The sequence below is a fragment of the Eufriesea mexicana genome, unplaced genomic scaffold (genome assembly GCF_001483705.2).
Source record: "Eufriesea mexicana isolate 0111107269 unplaced genomic scaffold, ASM148370v2 scaffold124, whole genome shotgun sequence".
In the NCBI taxonomy this organism is placed as follows: Eukaryota; Metazoa; Arthropoda; class Insecta; order Hymenoptera; family Apidae; genus Eufriesea; species Eufriesea mexicana.
In genome coordinates, this window is record NW_016908357.1 from 4,540,344 (window position 1) to 4,559,584 (window position 19,241).

Genomic DNA, 19,241 nt, shown 5'->3' on the forward strand with positions numbered 1-19,241 from the left:
GGACACATGATCGATCGTGATCGACCGAACGATCCCATCAGCGATTTCTCGAGCGATCCAGGTCGACCTGGAAGACACGTCGCATCCCGACAGGTACTTACGCTGAAGGAAGCTTATTAGACGGCACGGTTGCATAACCGGGGGCGTTTAAGTGGACCTATCAGACTCGACTGTTAACCCGGCAAGGCCCAACCGTGCCGTGGGGCCTGCTCGTGACCCAACCTGTCCGATCTACGGGGTCTCAGGCGATCTTCGCCGACCGTGCCATATTTCGCGCTGCAAGATCGCCGATCGTTAAACACTTCCGTGCTCTGTGTCTTGTCCGACGGCAGGGACGACTTTTTCTCGATGGTGCCCGGGATGCGATCCAACGTACACGAGCTACCGATTGCATCCTGGTCAAAGTTTCTCGTTTTGGTCGGATAAAACGGGATTTCTGGGATCCCCTGCTCCGATAACTTTCAACGGATGGATGATTTCGTTAGACGGATTATTATTCGTTCTCGTTCAATTTCACTCGCCGTGATTATCTATGCGTTAATACGCGTTCGAGCGAGGCTACCTCTAGATTGAAATCTTGCAATTTCCCGTATTTCGAATATCCGCCTCAGCCTCTCGCTCGAAAGGAATCATTCTAAATCTTCCCCGGTGAATTTATCGCTTCTAATCCGACCAGTGTTCCGGCGCGATACATTGTTTCCCATTGAATCTCATAAATCAGTACAGCTCCCGCGCGCGATTTATCAGCAGCAACCGACTCGTAGCCACGTAGCTGCCTCGAAACACACAATCACCGAGTCACGCTCAGGAGTCGTCGGAAGTGGGCTCCGCGATAAAGAAATTCCCTTTTAATTCAGCCCGGGGTCGTGGCACTGTCCGCTTATGCAAATCCGTATGATTAGGCTGGCTTGTTGTCCGGCGGCCTCTCAAACGCGCTTTATACCACTTCCAGAAGCTAATCCATATTCGTTATATATCGTTGGGGCCCAGGCCGCGTCCTCCGTGGAAACGGTAGCGCGGCTACGTGGGTGCAGCATTAGCGGCCCTGTCAGGTCAATGAATCATTAGAGGCACGGACAGGTCGCCAAGGCGCCTATCGACGACGTGAATAAATGTTGACCGCCATAATTCTCCGTCGCGAGTCGTGCAGCCGTACGCGGCCTGTCCAATCACTGGCACCGGTGTCGCCCTTGCGACCAGGCGCCTCGATTCATGCACTTTTCACGGCGTCCCGCGACGCGAATAAGTGGGACGTCCCCCGTACAAAGAGGCTGGATCGCATAAATCAACGATCACGACCCTGCCACGACGCCGGTGTTCGGCTTCTGGCAAAAATCCCTAGCCCGTGGGTTCGATTGTCGCGACTGCCTCGCGTTGCCCGCCATGTTCCCAGCCGCTTCTAGCGTCTCTTCTTGTTTTCTCTTCCGCCAGTGTGAGACGCGAAGTCGCACGTTCGGCACGCTCGTTTCCTGAATCTGCGTCCCGATTCGTCACGTGGCAGGATTCGATCGAAATTAGCGATTAGCTAGGAGAGTAGGGGAGACTTCGCGAGCTGCAAGCACCCAGTCCTTTCGGCCGTGTATCAATTTTCTGATAGTCGAGGCGTTATCGGTGATTTATCAGCCGGAAACGTCGCTAGCTTTGTTGGAGGTATCGAATCGAGGGTGACAAGTAATCGTGGATCGTGGGTGGAATAAATGGTATTGAGCGATGGCGATCGGGAGCGGAGATGGCGGTGGGGGTGGCTCGGGGACGGAAGAGCTAGGAAACCTGGTATCCAAGATGGCGTTCGTGGAAAGGGATGGAAAGTTCGTTTCGTGTACGAAGTGCATTCAGTTGGATCCACGGATAGTCGTGTACCTGCTTTCTCACCGTAATAAATTATTCCGTGATTGCTGTAATTGCATCAACCATGCGTTAAAGTCACCGTTCTTTTACGAACGACTAAGCAACCCTGTACTAATTGACGTATTCGTCAATTAGGGTAATATCGTACGTATGGCACTAGATGTTCCTTAAAACGCGACTATATCGCGATTTAATAAATATCGTCTGTCAATTCTGTAACAGATTATTCCACGATTCCGACTAACCGGCTTACACGCATTCCGAAATTACCATTTTTATAAGATTTCGCGAAGGTCTCTATCGGAACACGCCCACAAACGAGAAATCGATCATCGTCCATGCGACCCACGCGCGTCGTGTTCGGTGGTATGGGTGGAAAGCGTGAATAAATTGGCAAAACCTCGTGGAAATTAGCGTCGGAAGATGGCGTGGCGGAGAAGCGAGGCACGGCTAACGGAATTAAGAGGAATTCGCGCGTATGGGCGGACGCACAAGCCGCGTAATTGTCCGTGTTAACCCACTTGGGCGTCTCCGCACGCGCATCGAGAGCGCGCGCGCGCGCGACACACGCACGCTTCCGCGTGCACACAAGGGGACCAGTGGTGGTACGAACCAATCGTGTGCCGTCCTTTCGTCCTACGGTAACCGCGCCGCGAATATCCCGGAGAGGGGAATGGTGAACGTTGCTCGTTGGAGACCAACACGCTCCGGAGACCACGTGCACCAGCCTACCCGCAAAAATTCCCGCTTTTTGCCGAGAATTCCCCGGTTTATGGCGCCTTTCGATGAACCGGGTCATTGCGATCGGTCTACGATCAATTATTTTCAGGAAAAACAAAATATTTGTCGTAACTTAGCGGTACCTATTTGGGGGTAGTTGCATCGTTGATTTGTCACGAGATGAAAATAAATGGATCATTGACATCCGATATAAAATTATCGTAAATGACAAAATCGATTTAGGAAAAATTTCGTATATTCGTAGCCTTTCAGCTCTCGTGAAAGCAAGCCAACGAAGGAAAATGAACGAGCAGCTCATCAATGTTAAAACTCGTCGGAAAAATCTCATCCGGCGTTCCGATCACCGATCGATTATCGTTTCACGGGCCGGTGAACGTCCCGGCGATCGAGTAAATCACGTCGGATCGATCGAGCAACGATCTACGCGCGACTGGCACGGGGAAAAATTCGCCACGGTGTCTACTTATCGCGATGGTCTGCATTCGCGTCACGCAAGCCTGCGAAGTAACAGGTGTTCCCTCGCGACTATTCCCCCGGTTACGACACGCAGGGTGGCACCGGCCGTTGTTCCGTGAAAACTTTTCACTCGTTTGCTATTCACCGTGCTCGCGGTTTATCGATCGGCTCGATCGATCCGATCGATAGATTCCGCGGCGGTCGGCGTGGACAAACGGCGCGAAACTCGTGTCAACCTCGCGGTGAACGCGATCGACAGCAGGGAAAAATCTGTTCGGATAACCGCGGCATTCGATCGAGCTATCGGATAAATTATGAAGGTTGCGCCCTGTTCCGTGGCAGTCACACGAGCCGGAGGATCGTTATTCGATCGGCAATTAGCGGGCACGCGTTGATCGATGACTGTAACCCTGAGAATTCTCATTACCTCGATTCTTCTCACGTTCGCCACAGCGATCTTCGCGGGCGGCGATAATTAATCACATTACAATGGTCCGAAAAGCCGGGGCGTTTCTTGATCTGTCCGAACGGAGAGGATCCTAAGTTCCGCCCTGACAAATGGAAGGGAGTAAGGAAGGACGATGGTAGACGTATTCTATTTAATATTCAGTTTGCCTGGCGTTTCGTGCGCCGCAGAACCACCGGGGCGAATTAATCACGTCCAATCGACACTTCCGCGCGGATTTCACGGATCCAAGAGCCCGCGATCCACGCGATAGTAATCGCGTGGCCTATCCGAACTCCGATTCAGCGCCGGAGTGGTATACCGACCAATTAACCGCTCGTCGATTAATTACACCCGATGGACGATAATTCTTGCTCCATCTCTAACCCAACGATACATCGCGAAGCAGCCATAACTCCGTACCGAAAACCAGTCCCGCGTGCGCGTCGCAGGTGCAAAATCCTTGCCAATGGCATTGCACCGAAGGTCAAACAAGGAGCTGCACCAGCGAGACAACGGCAGCCCCTCCGGCTCCTCCGATCGGACGAGATATCGTACGAGATTACGAAAGCATTATCTTAATTGCCGGCCAGGAAGCTGCGCAGCTCCGAGTCGCAGAGGGCGCGAAGCGAACGGGGGGAGGGATCGAGCCGATAGATCGAACGTCCAGCGCGATTCGATCGATGACAAGATCAGGCACGAACAATCACCGTGACTCGCTTTAATTACCGACCGCATGGGCCATCGGCCATGGTCTCCCATAGAGAAGCGACGTGGCAGCGGCACGGACCACCGACCTGACAGTATGCCAACTATGCCACGGTTCGAGCTATGGCGATGCACGGGACGATGACGATGGCTCGTTAGCAGACGAAACGTCGCCCCAATCACACGATCGGTCCGGCGTGCACGATAATTAAAATCGGCCAGCCACGATTACCGCGCCTGCGCGTTGCGTAATTCCGTAAGGTGTCGCTAGTCGATCGCGAGGCTCTCGCGTTGGACGTCCGTGACGCTGCTGTTTCCGGGGACGAGCGATGGTTTAGGGTTTTTTCGTGTCCCTGTCCGACTGTCTAGGGTGGTTAATGGAGTGTGGACAGGATGTCAAGGGAGAATCTGATCGAATTGGATTATTGTTTGGGGAAATACTTCGCCGTGGCGTGGAAACGAGGATCTCGGTGACTCCCATGGGGTCGTTGTCACGGGATCGGAGGGTGGAGTCTGTTTGACTTTGATCAGACGGATACTTTCGTAGGAACCTTTTACCTAGGTAAATATACAAAGACGTCCGATTGTTCGGAGATATAAACGACGAGGTAGAGAAATTGATTAGAAAAGAATTGGAAACTCGGTGAGCAGGCATTATGGCGTTATTATAGCCCGACATTTGTCACTGGACAGTCTGTTAGGGAACATTTTTCTATTCTTACGAGAGGGTCCGAGCGAGGAACCCAGTTGGGTGGATAAATCAAAGGTTAATCGCTGGACTGTAGTCGGAACAGGAAGAAAGTTCGAGTGCCCGTGGCGCGAGAAATTAATGTTCGTGACACCTACACGAGGCCGGTGTCGTGGCACGATGTTCCGTGGCATTGTGACACTCTTAATCGATGTCTATCGAATGGTAAGGTCGTTAGAGGCTTGTTACACGGTCTACGTCTAAATCTTGCCCGGGACAGTGAAAATCGGACCGTAGAGCCGGCCGATGGTTAATTAATTCGAGATACCACGATTCCTTTTTTCCCTCCCCGTGGATATCGGTTGCCGAGATATAAATTCTCTCCGGCCGAGTGTTTGCTCGTTCCTTGGAATTTCTCTGCGAGGCACACGAGGCGGATGTCACGGGACTCAGAATGCGTGGAATGCACGGGAAATGGATGGCGTAGCGTAACACTTGTCCGGAGCCATGTGCTGCTCGAAATACCCGTGTCGGGAACGAAGGGCGTGAAAGAAACACTCTCCAGGTTGCCCATGACCAGAGTGCCCGCTTTAATTGCTACTCTTCCGTGTTTGCTGATAACGAACCACGGATTTTCTTCGTTTACGTCCTTCTAAGAGAGAGGACAATAACTAGGTAGATGGCTCTGCTACTACCGGAAAGTACAATAGTTTCGACTAGAAATGAAATTTGTAAAAGGGAAAGAATTTCTTCTGGGATATTAAATAAATTTTTCCATAGGTTTACAAGAAACGTCTTATTCGTAATTTATTTATGTAGATCGTCCTTCTAAGAGAGAGGACAATAACTAGGTAGATGGCTCTGCTGCTACCGGAAAGTACAATAGTTTCGACTAGAAATGAAATTTGAAAAAGGGAAAGAATTTCTTCTGGGATGTTAAATAAATTTTTCCATAGGTTTACAAGAAACGTCTTATTCGTAATTTATTTATGTAGAATCGTTTTTGGGTGGATTGACTTAACCACTCGAGCTAGCAAGAAATTCACAGACGCGTGTACCAGAACAGTTCAGTGTTTCTATAACAATTGCCTGACGACGTGTATACCACGTTGTTGGCGATTCTGCGACAAAAGTATTACGACGTGTCTGGCACGTCTTTCCAGCGCAAGTGGTTAAGATAGTATCGTTGGCTTCTTAATAGAATAAAACAAGCTTGTAAATATAATGACTGACTATGAAACAAGAGAGATTCTCTAAGAGCACACTTTTCTGATCTTCTTGACCCTTTGACTATTCTGGGCGCCTAAAGACGGTCAAAAGTTCCTTTGTCTGCTAAATTCTAAGTATGCACAGTAACAATTTACTATAAAATACAAAGAAATAAATAATGTCGTTTTAATATGTGGAATACAGTGTTTTGATTACTATTTGAATATGCAATTGCTCAGAAATGCACACCTAATATTGCAAATGGTACAGGTGCTGCGTTTCAAAGTCTATCGTAGTTAAAGGGTTAAAACTGACTCTTACAATTGACTTTCATAAACTGTCTTTGTACACTGCCTTTCCAAACTGTCTTTCCAAACTGTAACTGATAGACTGCAACTGATAGACTATCCTTGCACACTGTCACTTTCGTCCTAAGCCCAAACACTCTTGACATTCTTTTTAGGGCCATACTCATTCCATTCCTACGTTTATTTATTTATTTTTCTTTATTTCGTGGTACTTTCGTGGATTAATGTTTTTAGTTTTGGCTCTTTCAAGAAATCTTGTAATAGCTTCCTGTATAAGGAGTAGAGAAGGTAATGGGGTATTCGAAAACGAATGGGATAGAAGCAGAAGTTACTCGGAGAAAGAAACAGACGCGACTGTGCGTGAGCGTCCAATGGTTCCCAGTCGTTATTATGCTAACCAGTCATCAAATGGAGTCAGCGAATTCGAGTAATTCGCCGCGCGTCATTATCCAAGGTGTGGCTACGTCCAGCCTCATAGCTGGGTGGTCCACTGATTGCAAACCACCGCGTGTGAATCATGATTTCGTTGACGAATCCACGAACCCCTTTATCAAATTGGAAAACCTGTCTAACCCGAGGAAATTACGAAGGAAATACTCTTCCCCTTTGTCCATAACACAATAGTCAAATCGATTGAACGATATAAGTCGAGATAAGTCTCGATCTTATTCGAATTCCAATCCTTTTAACACCTGCAAAATGAACGCGACTTTTTGTATTTAAAAGATAGAAGAAAGAGGGGAATCCATGGTAAATTACACGTTACAAGAGAAACAGAAAATTAGCCTGGCGGATAGGTCAAAAGCTTCCGAAGCATTCGAACGGTAGCCATCTGACGCGTTCAGAAAGATAGGACAAGCGTTACTGATACGAAAAGGACAGGCCTCGAAAGGGTAAGGCTGTTACCTGTCGTTGAAAAAAGTGACTAACAAAGAGTGCGTTAGTCATCCGTGTTCCTCCTCGAAGAAGCCAGCAATTTTCACAGATCAATCAGAGGCTGAATTAATTAATTCTACCCTGGAACCTGACTTGTTCCGACATGATGGATACGTGTACATCTGTACAAAAGATGGCGCGTCAAGATCATCCGGTCTTTTACAGTATTCAAATCCAGGATAAGCATAAAGCAAGAATATACTGCGAATTTTCCAATACCAAAATTTAGGATATTTATTCAAATAATAAATATATAAATAATTTCAAGAAAAATTCTAGAAAAACTTCCCGAAGAATTATCTGTTCTTCGTCGCGTTGATCCATTCTTTCCTTAAATCTCAGCAAGATAGTTTAATTAATTAATCCTTCTCTGATACCTGACTTGTTCCGACATAATGGATACGCGCGCATTTGTACAAAAGATGACGCATCAAGATCATCCGGTTTCTCACGGTATCCAAATGCACGATAAGCATAAATCGAATAGTCTAAGGTGACGTAAGCACAGGCTGTGCTATTACTTCGACGCGAAATACGTTCGTAAGCATAAAGCGAATTTCCCAAAATTTATCCAAATTTAGGATATTCATATAAATAATATATATATCAATTCGTTGAGAAAATTCTAATGCTATTGTAAATAATGTCAAGAAAATTTCCAGAAAAACTTGCCGAAGAACAAGCTGTTCTTCCTCGCGTCGATCCTTTCTTTCCTGAAATCCCAGCAAGCCGCGCCCCGAAACGGAAAAAATCCCGAAAACCGTTAAGAGAAAGCTCTTAAAAATCGTCTCGGTCTGTGGAATAGCCATTAAGAGGTCATCAAGATAATACGAAAACAACCCCGCCATCAACTTCCATAACAAAAGCAATTTCGCACGGCTCTCTACTCCTGCGTGTGCACCGAGAGGATACTCGGCCGGACTGGGCCGAGTGCAGCGGTAAAGAATCTAGCGAATCTGGCCGAAAGGTCTGCGGCAGGTGGAATCTGCAGGGCCCGACGCGGACCATCTGTTGTGCACGCCACCTTAAGGAGTGGACGAAGGGCCGGGTAACAGGTTGCTCGTAGCCCTCGCGGCCGAGATTGTTTTGTCCGTCCGCTTAAAGATCGTCCACGGGCTAATGAGCCATTCTCCGGGGATATTGGAACGAAGCAGCGGGCCCGTGTGATCCCTCGATCCTCGTCGTACACCGTGATCCGGAGGCTCGATCGCGCGCCTTCCCTCTCCGATCCACGAGCGTTCGATGACTCGTCGGTTTCTCAAATTAAGCATCGACAGGCGTGTTGATCCGGAACTGGATCGTCACCTCGGATGGAAGAGCGACGGGTTATCACGTAGGATCGGGGGACTGTGAAAGGGGGCAGATATCGGTTAGCGTGCAGCTGGTTCGGATGAAAGATCGAGGATCTCGCGGACGTTGGCACAATGGGACACGTAGCACCACGGAGTAAAGGGTTGCAAGAAGACGAGAGTCTTCCGGGAAGCGATGAAAGAGCCTCGATCCTCGATGGTCAGGTGTGCCGGTCGCCGGGGGACCAGTTTTGTGCTCCGGGTCGATGTGGCCTATGGCGTTTTTGCCAGGCCTTTGTGCCGCGGTCGTCATTCAGCTCCGAGCCCGCGATAAGGCCCCAAACGCGGTAATTAGGCAGTGAACGAGATTGGAATGCGCCGGCAGGGAAACTAGCGTTATAATTAGTCTAATACGAGGCAGCACTCTTTACAGGTAAAACAAAAAACAGGAAAAATGACATTTCCTACGGGAGGAACGTCACTCGTCGAAACCTAACGAACGAGAGAAGCAATGAGGACAAAACGATTAAAAACGAAAGCGGATATTAAATATTCTCGAGGTACAAAGAAGCGTATCAATGTGATTTTTTGAGAGGACAAACGAGAAGAGAGATCCTTATTCTATGTATTTCACGAATACGATTAATCCTTCAAATAGGAAAGTGGAAGGATTTCAACCTGTCCCGGTATGAAAATCGTGGCAAGTTCTAGGCACGGAATCGAGAGGTTTCCCTTCGAACCATCCGGCTGAAACGTAATCGACACCGATCCAGTGAAAGTACAGAGCACCCAAAAATAGTCTGGGAGGCAAGTCGTCGACCCGCAGGGCACGCCGAAGAGGCAGCAAGAGGGATCCCCGGTGGAAGGTCGGCCGGAGCGACCCCGTTCCCTTCGCGACGAAAAAGCTCCCCGGTTCTTCCGTCCACGCTCGAATCTGCGACGTTACGACCTTTTGTCGTGGCCGGCAGCTTCGCGTTACACCGGCACCGCGCTCGCTTTTCTTCCAGCCGAGACTCTTTGCACGCCATATTCCCGGCTATACACACCGACGTGGAATAATGGAACCTCTTACCCGAGTATATACACGCAGCGACGGGGCACCTGTTCGATCGGACCAGTCGCCATAAAAGCCCAGGGGCCAAGGTAGCTTTTGCTTCCACACTTTCTTGCACGGCCACGTATACACGCGCGCTGCGTACGAGCCGTACGAAGGGCCGTACTTGAAAGTAACGACCACCTGTCCGGCCGAACGAGAAATTTCCTGTCGATTCGGGCCCCGTCATCCGGCGGACGTTCGCCGCGACCAGATTTCTGCGGAAGAATCGGCGCGCAGATTTTTGCCCGGTTACCCGCTCCGAAGAAAGTTGCATCGTGATTTTTCGCCGCCGTTTTATTTCCGCTTCTTTCCGAGAACCTCGGCAGCTGATGAAATTGGGACGGAGAGAGAAAAGATCACGAGCGGGTACGCGGTTTTAATTACACACGGGTCTTCGCGTTACGTAAAACCGAATTTAAATTATTCTCCGTGACCATCCGATTCCAACTGTATGGTTCCAAAGAGGAACTTCATTTAGGATTTTTGTGACAATAGACGAACAATTTTATAGTGGATGTTGAAGATTTGGCCTCTAAATAAACGGGCTAAAATTTAGATTTCCGAGTTGTGTGAAGTCGAATTGAAATTATTCTCCATGTCTATCCGATTCCAACTATATGGTTCCAAAGAGGAACTTCATTTAGGATTTTTGTGACAATAGACGAACAATTTTATAGTGGATGTTGAAGATTTGGCCTCTAAATAAACGGGCTAAAATTTAGATTTCCGAGTTGTGTGAAGTCGAATTGAAATTATTCTCCATGTCTATCCGATTCCAACTATATGGTTCCAAAGAGGAACTTCATTTAGGATTTTTGTGACAATAGACGAACAATTTTATAGTGGATGTTGAAGATTTGGCCTCTAAATAAACGGGCTAAAATTTAGATTTCCGAGTTACGTGAAGTCGAATTGAAATTATTCTCTGTGTCTATCCGATTCCAACTATATGGTTGCGAAGAGGAACTTCATTCGGGATTTTTGTGACAGTAGACGAGCGATTATATATTGTGGATGTTGAAGATTTGGCCTGCTAAAATAAACGGGCTAAGATTTAAATTTCCGAGTTACGTGAAGTCGAATTTAAATTATTCTCCGTGTCCATCCCATACCAACTGATTGGTTCCAAAGAGGAACTTCATTTAGGATTTTTGTGACAATAGACGAACAATTTTATAGTGGATGTTGAAGATTTTGCCTCTAAATAAACGGGCTAAAATTTAGATTTCCGAGTTGTGTGAAGTCGAATTGAAATTATTCTCCGTGTCTATCCGATTCCAACTATATGGTTGCGAAGAGGAACTTCATTCGGGATTTTTGTGACAATAGACGAGCTATTATATATTGTGGATGTTGAAGATTTGGCCTGCTAAAATAAACGGGCTAAAATTTAGATTTCCGAGTTACGTGAAGTCGAATTGAAATTATTCTCTGTGTCTATCCGATTCCAACTATATGGTTGCGAAGAGGAACTTCATTCGGGATTTTTGTGACAGTAGACGAGCGATTATATATTGTGGATGTTGAAGATTTGGCCTGCTAAAATAAACGGGCTAAGATTTAAATTTCCGAGTTGTGTGAAGTCGAATTTAAATTATTCTCCGTGTCCATCCCATACCAACTGATTGGTTCTAAAGAGGAATTTCATTTGGGATTTTTATGACAATAGACGAACGATTTTATAGTGGATGTTAGAGATTTAGCCCGCTAAAATAGACGGGCCAAAAGTTGAAGCTTTATTTGAACTATACGGAAGCTGTGCTGAAACTGTACTGAATCTGAACCGAAACTGCACTGAAATAGTGCTCAAACAACAGTGGAGCTGTCCAACGAATGCAATGGAGCTGTACTGAAGCCATACTGAAACTGTTCTGAATTTGTACTCGAGTAATACTGAAACTGTGCAAAGACGAGGTGTGAAATCGAATTTAAATTAATCTCCGTGTCCATCCCATACCAACTGTGTGATTCCAAAGAGGAACTTGATTTGGTATTTTTGTGACAATAGACGAGCAATTTTATAGTGGATGTTGGAGATTTTGGCCAGTTAAAATAGGCGAGTCAAAAGTAAAATTTCCGAGTTACGCGAAGTCTAATTTAAAACCCTAATTTGTCTGCTATGGCCGCATATGTGCGTTCAGCACAAGCCATCGATGTAGACTATGGTCGCAAATGCACACTCAACGAAGGCTTTGGTTGTTTACTGCTATCTGATGTATATATTCAAAAATTATTTCTATCGTATACGTCCAACACTCGCAGAAACCACATAACTCGTTGCTTAGCAATAAACAATGTATATTGAAAATAAAAATGTTTGGATCTGTTTTAGAATATACTGTATTATAATGTGTTAATACGTCACCGACAAGATCCATATTGCGCGAAAAATTTAATCCCCAATGATCGTTATTGCCAGTCTCACGCAGCTCACGCGAAGCTTTTAAGCTTAGAGCAATTAAAAGTCAAAGGATTAAATTATTCTCCGTGTTCAACCAATACCAACTGTGATTCCAAAGACGGTCTTCATTCGTGATTTTTGTGACAATAGACGAGCGATTTTATAGTGGATGTTGAAGATTTAGCCCGTTAAAATAAGCGGGCTAAGAGTTAGATTTCTTTATAGCAGCGTGGAAGGCCGACAGCTTTTTACAATTAACACGAGCCTGCAAAATCGCCGCGCGTGGCGATCGGAGGAATAAATGGGCAGGATCGCGTATGTTAAAAAGAAAAATATGAGCATCGAGCTATTGAACGCGCAGAGAAGGTTGGCCGATTCTGCGGATCCGTCACACGGTGCCCAATAAATCCAGGATCAAAGGACCCGCGAAATCGGCGCGCCCCCAGACACGGTTACTATGTACCCAAATGTTGGCGCGATCGCGAGGCGGACTCGCGACAATCCGCGTCCGCCCACCTTTGACTTTCACCGCCGATTTTGGCGCCTCGCGATCTTCTCGTCGATCGTTTCGCCTGGAAATGGAACAATCGGAGGCTACACGTCGCTCCGATTCGAATTTCGAACAATTTCAGCGGCCATTTCGCGCGAGAGGGGAACGGAGGGGCACCGGGGTCGGAACGGGCGTTTAATAAGCGGTGTTTAGTGTAAGTGTTTGACGACGCGACACAGTGTGACTAGGGGGGATGGGAAAATCGTTGGGTGATTTAGCACACCCATATGGGCGAGAATGCCGAACAAAAAGCTGGATCGGAGGCAGGCAGCGGTGATTCAATTGCTGGTACGTGGCAAAAGCGCGTGGGATTTAATACGCGGCGCAGGTAGCCCGTTGCTTGCCAATGAATTGAACGCGTTTCGAACACGCGTTTGCTCGCCATATGTTGTTTGCTTCGCTAAAAGACCTTTGTACGCTCCGCTAACGCGTATGAATGAACGTGTGAATGAGCCGGAGGAAGAGGCTGATAGCTCGTGCCGCTCGTGAAAACGTTTTCTCGTTTCACGAGTGCGGTAAACGAGCGTGTATCCTGATGAAGTAAAACGGCTTCTCCATTCAATCGATTCGATTCTCCTCGAGCTCGTTAATCCGGATTCGGTGTCGCGAAAAAGGTGCGAGAGGTTCGCCTCTTTCAGACACCGTGCAAATATTTTTCACCGCTCGTTCGATGAACCTTTCCATGCAACTCGCGTGTGTACGTGTAATCGAGGAGCTGTTTGAAAGGAGAGTATGTATCGAGGTAGGTCTTTTCTCTCCTTCTCACGTTTTCATGGTCTATTATTATTCGAGAGTTTGAATTTCCCGCTCCATGTTGTTAGCCGCTTCTAGCGACATCTGGCATTTTTTGGTTATTCGAATGAAACCAAACGGTGGAAGACATTTCCTTCCAAGCTACCGCAAAGAAATAGTTATTCTATTCTATTATAGTTATATTATAGTATAATAGTAATTCTGCTACTGAGACATTATCCTAGTAAAACATAACCTATCCACTGTATTTAACAATAATTATTTATCGTATTTTTATTCTACGTTGAAGATAAATTACGAAGATGAAGATCCTAGATGTATACCTTTTATCGATACCACGGGTGTAGAAATAAAATAAGTTTTGTTAGAAAATACTGTTGGAGAGTTCTAATCTCCCGCTCCATGTTGCTAGACGCTTCTAGCGACATCTGGAATTTTTTTGACTATTTAAATAAAACCTAACGGTGGAAGACATTTCCCTCCAAGCTACCGCAAAGAAAGTATAGTTATTCCGATTGTGAAACATTATCCTGATAAAACATAACCTATCCACTGTATTAAACAACAAATACAGTGAAACGATAGGGTTTTTAGGGCTAAGACTTTCTCACGATAACAGCACGTGCTGACTTTACGATTGCTTGTGAAGAAGTGTCCTCGATCGTTAATTTTATTTCAACGTAGAAAATAGCAGATGTCGCTAGTATCGTCTACTACAAAAGCGCGGGAAATTCGAACTATCCAACAATTTTTAACTCTAAAAATTTCGCTAAACTCGATTCCGATAAACCAGTTCCCAGAACCGTGAAGCACCATTGACCCAGCTTGTCCACAACCTATCCTAATACGAAAAAGCGTCGGACTCGTGGCAAATGCCGCGTTCCACGGATTCCACGGCTCGTCGCGTACGAACATCCCCAACTTTTTCCAGCGGGGAACGAAAGAGAAACGAACCGTTACTCCGTTCGAAGCTGACATTTGCAGCGAGCAGCGGCTGGAAAAGAAAGAGCCGTGAGTATCACGTCTCGCGAGCAGGCACGCCGAACGGCAGAAAAACCGACCGCCACGCTAACTGGATAGATTTATCTATCGTTAACGCGGCAAATCTGTCGCCTGGCGGAATGTAATTACTCCGAACGTAGACCAGCGTCGGAGCGGCGGGATATTTAAGCTGTGGCCGGGACTCGGCTGTCCGTCGGATCTTGCCTCGAATCGAATCGATTCGTCTCGAACCCGGGGCTGGCCAGCAACAATTACTTTTATCGGAGCCACGGGGAACCCCGAGGGCTCCTTCGACGAGCAGCAACGACCGATCCGGGACCCGATCGTACGGATGGAGAGATAAACCGGGTCCGCGTGGTCGTTGTTTGTCGAAAGACAAAGCGCATTATTATGCACGTCGACGAAAGTTATGCGTTGTTCCGCGAGCGCGCGCCGATAACGAGCTCGTTGCGATATTCGAGGTGTCCGCCTCGAGATTGCATCTCGCTGCCTTCTGCGCTCGGACCATGCAGGATATATGTCTATGTGTTTCCCTTTTTTCCTTTTCTTTCCTTTCTTTTCCACCGATTGATTCCTTATCGAAACTTTCCGACGAACTTTCATTAATTGCACGTCAATGAAAGCTGGCTGCTTGGCTACCCATAGTGGTTCCTTTTTGCAACATTGTGACTCGATGTCGCATTCGCGGACGTCGTGAATGAAGGAGTCTGTTCCGTTGCAGACTGCAAGCTTTGACTTCGTTTCGCTAACTATCCAGAGCGTGTACGATAACGTACAGTACGACACACACACACACGCGGAGAGGAAATATTCGACGAGCTATACGCGAGTGATACGTGCGTGCGTGTCGAAGCGATTATGAGCCGCGCGTGTGTTAATAAGCCCGAAAACTGGAAACGGAACGTGATTTATTGTAACGTTTTCGTACTCATAACTGGGGGGGAATGATCGATATGGGTATCAGGTTTGGCAAGAACACGTAGACCCGTGTGTAAGGTTTAAAATCCAAGTAATTTATTTCGTATAAAATATCTCTATATATAGGTGATATCTGTATCTCAAATAGTAGTTTACTTTTTTCTTTACAAAAACTAGAAAGAGTGGTACTCGCCCTGAGCCGTTCGCCGTTTTCCATTCTCTCTCGTCTTTAAACGAATATATTTGAAACAAAAACGACCGGACGACGGCTCGATTAGTTATATAATCTTTTTCGAGTGACTTCTCTACGAGGAACACCAAAAGACCAGTCGGAGTAATCACCTCGCAGCGAGCCTCTCGTTTCTCTTCCTCGCACAATTATATAGATATATATAATATATTGTACAATGACTAGTTTCTTCGAGTAACTTACAGTGATTTACAAAAAAGAGAAAATTATGCGGGAAAAAAAAATGAAAAAAAAAAGAGAGAAACAAGGGGAAAAAATCGTAGAAGAAAACGCAAAGAAAAAAGTACAAAACAACGAAAAGGCAAATGAAGTATAAAATATTTAAGCTCTCTCACTCTCGCATCGTTCGCTCTCATTCGCTCGCAACCGAATCCCGAGTTTCGTCGAAAGGACACGAAGAAACATAAACACTCAGGCACCGGACAATCGTTAAATACTTTTCTTCCGTCTCGTTCCGTTCTACGTTATGGCGAATTATAATACTTCGTTTCGCGCGTGCCTTAACAGCTAATCGTTCAATTATTTACAGCCGACGCTCGGCACGTGGCACACGATCTCGGAAAATGGCACTTTGGTGCACGGTACGCGCGATTAATCAACCATTCGCACGTTTCCTCCAACCATTTTTTTTTTTTTTTATTTTCATTTTTATCAGTTTTATCATATTCGTAGTATTTCGTCGCAACGAACGATGCTCGCGAGCCGAACGAAAAGGACAAGCGAACGATCCACCGTTCCATCGACCAACGAGTCTCCTCTTCGATCTCGAAAATCACGTTTGTCGCGTGTACGCGTCCGCTCGAATCGATCGAAGACGGAAGTTATCGAAAGAAAACGGAAGAAAAAAAAAAAGAAAAAACAAAAAAAGATAGAAAAGAGAGAAAGAGGAGAAGAGAAAAAAAAAAATACGAAAATGGCACGGCAGCTTCACGGGACCGCGTCAAGCGGTTGCATCGACTTTTCTCATCCGTTTCCTGCGTCTCTGTTCGGCAAAAATTTCGATTCTTTCGAAGGGCACAGAGCTCTCCCCGTCTATACTTAGAGGACGATAAGTACAGTCCTATAAACGCGTCCATTCTCGCCGATTGTCACACGCACACACCGAACTATTTACAACGGGACGACGAAGGGATCCGAGAAATGGAAAAAGTAAAAAAAAGAAAAAAAAAAAAAAAAAAAAAAAAAAAAGAAAAAAATAGGAAAAGTATAAGAAATGCACAACCATGTTTTGGAAGAGAGAAGTTGGATCGCGATCGATCCGATATTCCCTCCTTCGTGACCCTTCGAGAGAACGCGCGCTCGAGTCTGGGTCCAGTTCCTAGACGCGGTGTGTCGTATCGATGATCTCGTTTAAAATTCACGGCGCTGTCCACGGGCATGAATTTTAATCGAAAGCCAGGTACTCGATGTGTCTGTCTCCTAGTCTTTGTCAGTCAAGTTATACGATTGAACGAGGAACCGAACCCACCTCGGGAACAGGAAATTTCTCCGATCGCGCCCTACTTCTTATCTTATTACTCGTTTGTACTCCGATCAACGCGGGTAAGGCACTTCATCAATCGAACGGTATAACAAAGTACTATTTAGTAAAGGAACGTGTCGGAGGAACCCGAAGACTCCTCTAAGGGACGATCACACCGTGTGTATGTATATCTTCGAGGCTAGTTTTTCTCGACGACCTTTCATCTCGACGTCCTCAGCATCCGTAGCCCATCGGCACCGCTACTCCTGGACAGCCGCCCTCTTGGTGCTTCGTCAACAGCGACATCCTGCTGAGTGCGCCCTCAGGTTACTCCTGTCGGCGAACGCTCGGTTGCAGTGCTGACAGCTGAAGGGTTTCTCCCCGGTGTGCGTCCTGATGTGGCCCTGCAGCAGCCACGGCCTGGAGAACGCCTTCCCGCAGAGATGGCACTTGCAGGGCAGCGTGTGCGTCCTGATGTGCATCTTCAGCGCACCCAGACTCACGTACACCTTCTCGCAGTATTTGCACGAGAACGATTTCTTCGCCTGGCCCTCGGCCGCCGCGCAGTGAAACTGCTGATGCTTCGACAGTCCCGAGTACGTCGAATACGACTTGCCGCAATCGGGACATTGATACCTCGGCGACGTGGACGACGAAGAGGACGACGAGGACGACGAGGACGAGGACAAGGACGCCGTGGATCCGCTTGACACTCCGGTCTTCTCGATTTTTGGATTCACGATGGTGGAGCTTGCCGAGGTGCTACCAGCCGATGATCTTCCGCTGTCGCTTCCAGGGGAAGACAGGTCTTCCGGGGTGACCGGTGGCGGTGACCTGAGAGATCCGGAGCCAAGAGAACTGGTCGGTGATAAACCACAGTGATCGGGACTGGCCCAGTGGGCGTAACTCCTGGCGATGGGTCGCTGGATCGTTGGGCAGGTCAGTGCACCGTGCGGCGGCGGAGAAACCGACGGATGATGCTCCGGGGATGAGTTGGGATACGCTGGCATCGGATAGGACGGATACAACTCTGCTCCAGCGTGGTGGTAACGATGATAAGCCGCCGGATAAGGGAGATAGTGCGGCGGATAGAGCGGAGCCGTTCGGGCCCACGCCGGAGTCGCGTAATGCGCCAATGGCTCGACTGGCGTGTTCAAGTTTAAGGGTTCCAAGGGTGCTTTGCTAGCCATGAAGTGCAAGGGTGCCGACGTGGCTGTCACCGCGGCCGTCGACGACGAATTATCGTGCTGAATCACTTCCACTCGCGCCTTCTTCGCCACGGGATGAATCGGCGCGATGCCTGCCGGCGGCGTGATCGCCTTCGTCGGATAGTGATGGTGATGGTGGATATGATGCACGGGGTGGATATGGTTGTGCACCGTTGGCGAGATCGGCCTGGCTACCAACGGCGGCGAGGAAGAGACTTTGACAACCGGCGAAGGAGACCTGGAAACGCGTTGTTCCGGTTCCTGTTGCTGCTGATGGCGTTCCGCCGTTCTGCTGAGATCCTCGGGCTTCGTGCTGAGGTTCTCAGGCTCGGGAATGTCGTCCATCACGACGTCGATGATCTCTTCTGAAGAAGAAAAGGGGAAAGTTCGTTTTAGACGATTGAACTTTCCGATAAACTTGGACTCGCGGGGACAATTAGGCGGAGGAGGAGGTCGATGGTCAAAGGTCAAACGGACGAAGAGTTACGACGGGGAAACGAATCGAAATAGTCGGGGGACTCACCTTTGATCACTTCCGGAACTTCTTCGGTTGGCAAGACATGGACTGGCCGTTTCTTAAGCGGACAGTGACTGTAATTGTTGTTCTTCTTCACGAAGCTCCTGGGCATTTCTTCGACCAGCATCTTGATCTTGTTTCTCGGCTGGTATCTTCACCGTTCGAAGACGTTCTTCGGCAGTTCGCAGGTACTGGACACCGCGAAGCCGCTACACAGCGATATTAATCCAATTGTTCTCGAATTTCTCGCACTGATCACACCAAGTATATATTCCTCTGTATCAGAGATCGAAGCGTAACTGTCAAGGTAATCCTGAGGAACGTGATCACTGCACTGCGGCACACATGTATGCGGGAATCGGAATGATACGAAACAGTCCTCGTTGCTTGTATGTCGTTTTCCGACGAAATGCACTTTCTCGCAGCGAACACACGAACGATCTTCTCGAACGACAA

At 47.5% G+C, this 19,241-nt stretch overlaps 1 protein-coding gene across 1 annotated transcript; it reads right to left on the reverse strand.

Annotated features, from left to right (window-relative positions):
- Nucleotides 1-17,294: 17,294 nt before the first annotated feature.
- Nucleotides 17,295-18,912, reverse strand: LOC108555521 (protein escargot). The gene is given in 3 exon segments (XM_017911184.1): nt 17,295-17,372; nt 17,375-18,633; nt 18,792-18,912. Coding segments are annotated over 3 exon segments (1,458 nt in total).
- Between the last annotated feature and the right edge of the window lie 329 nt (nt 18,913-19,241).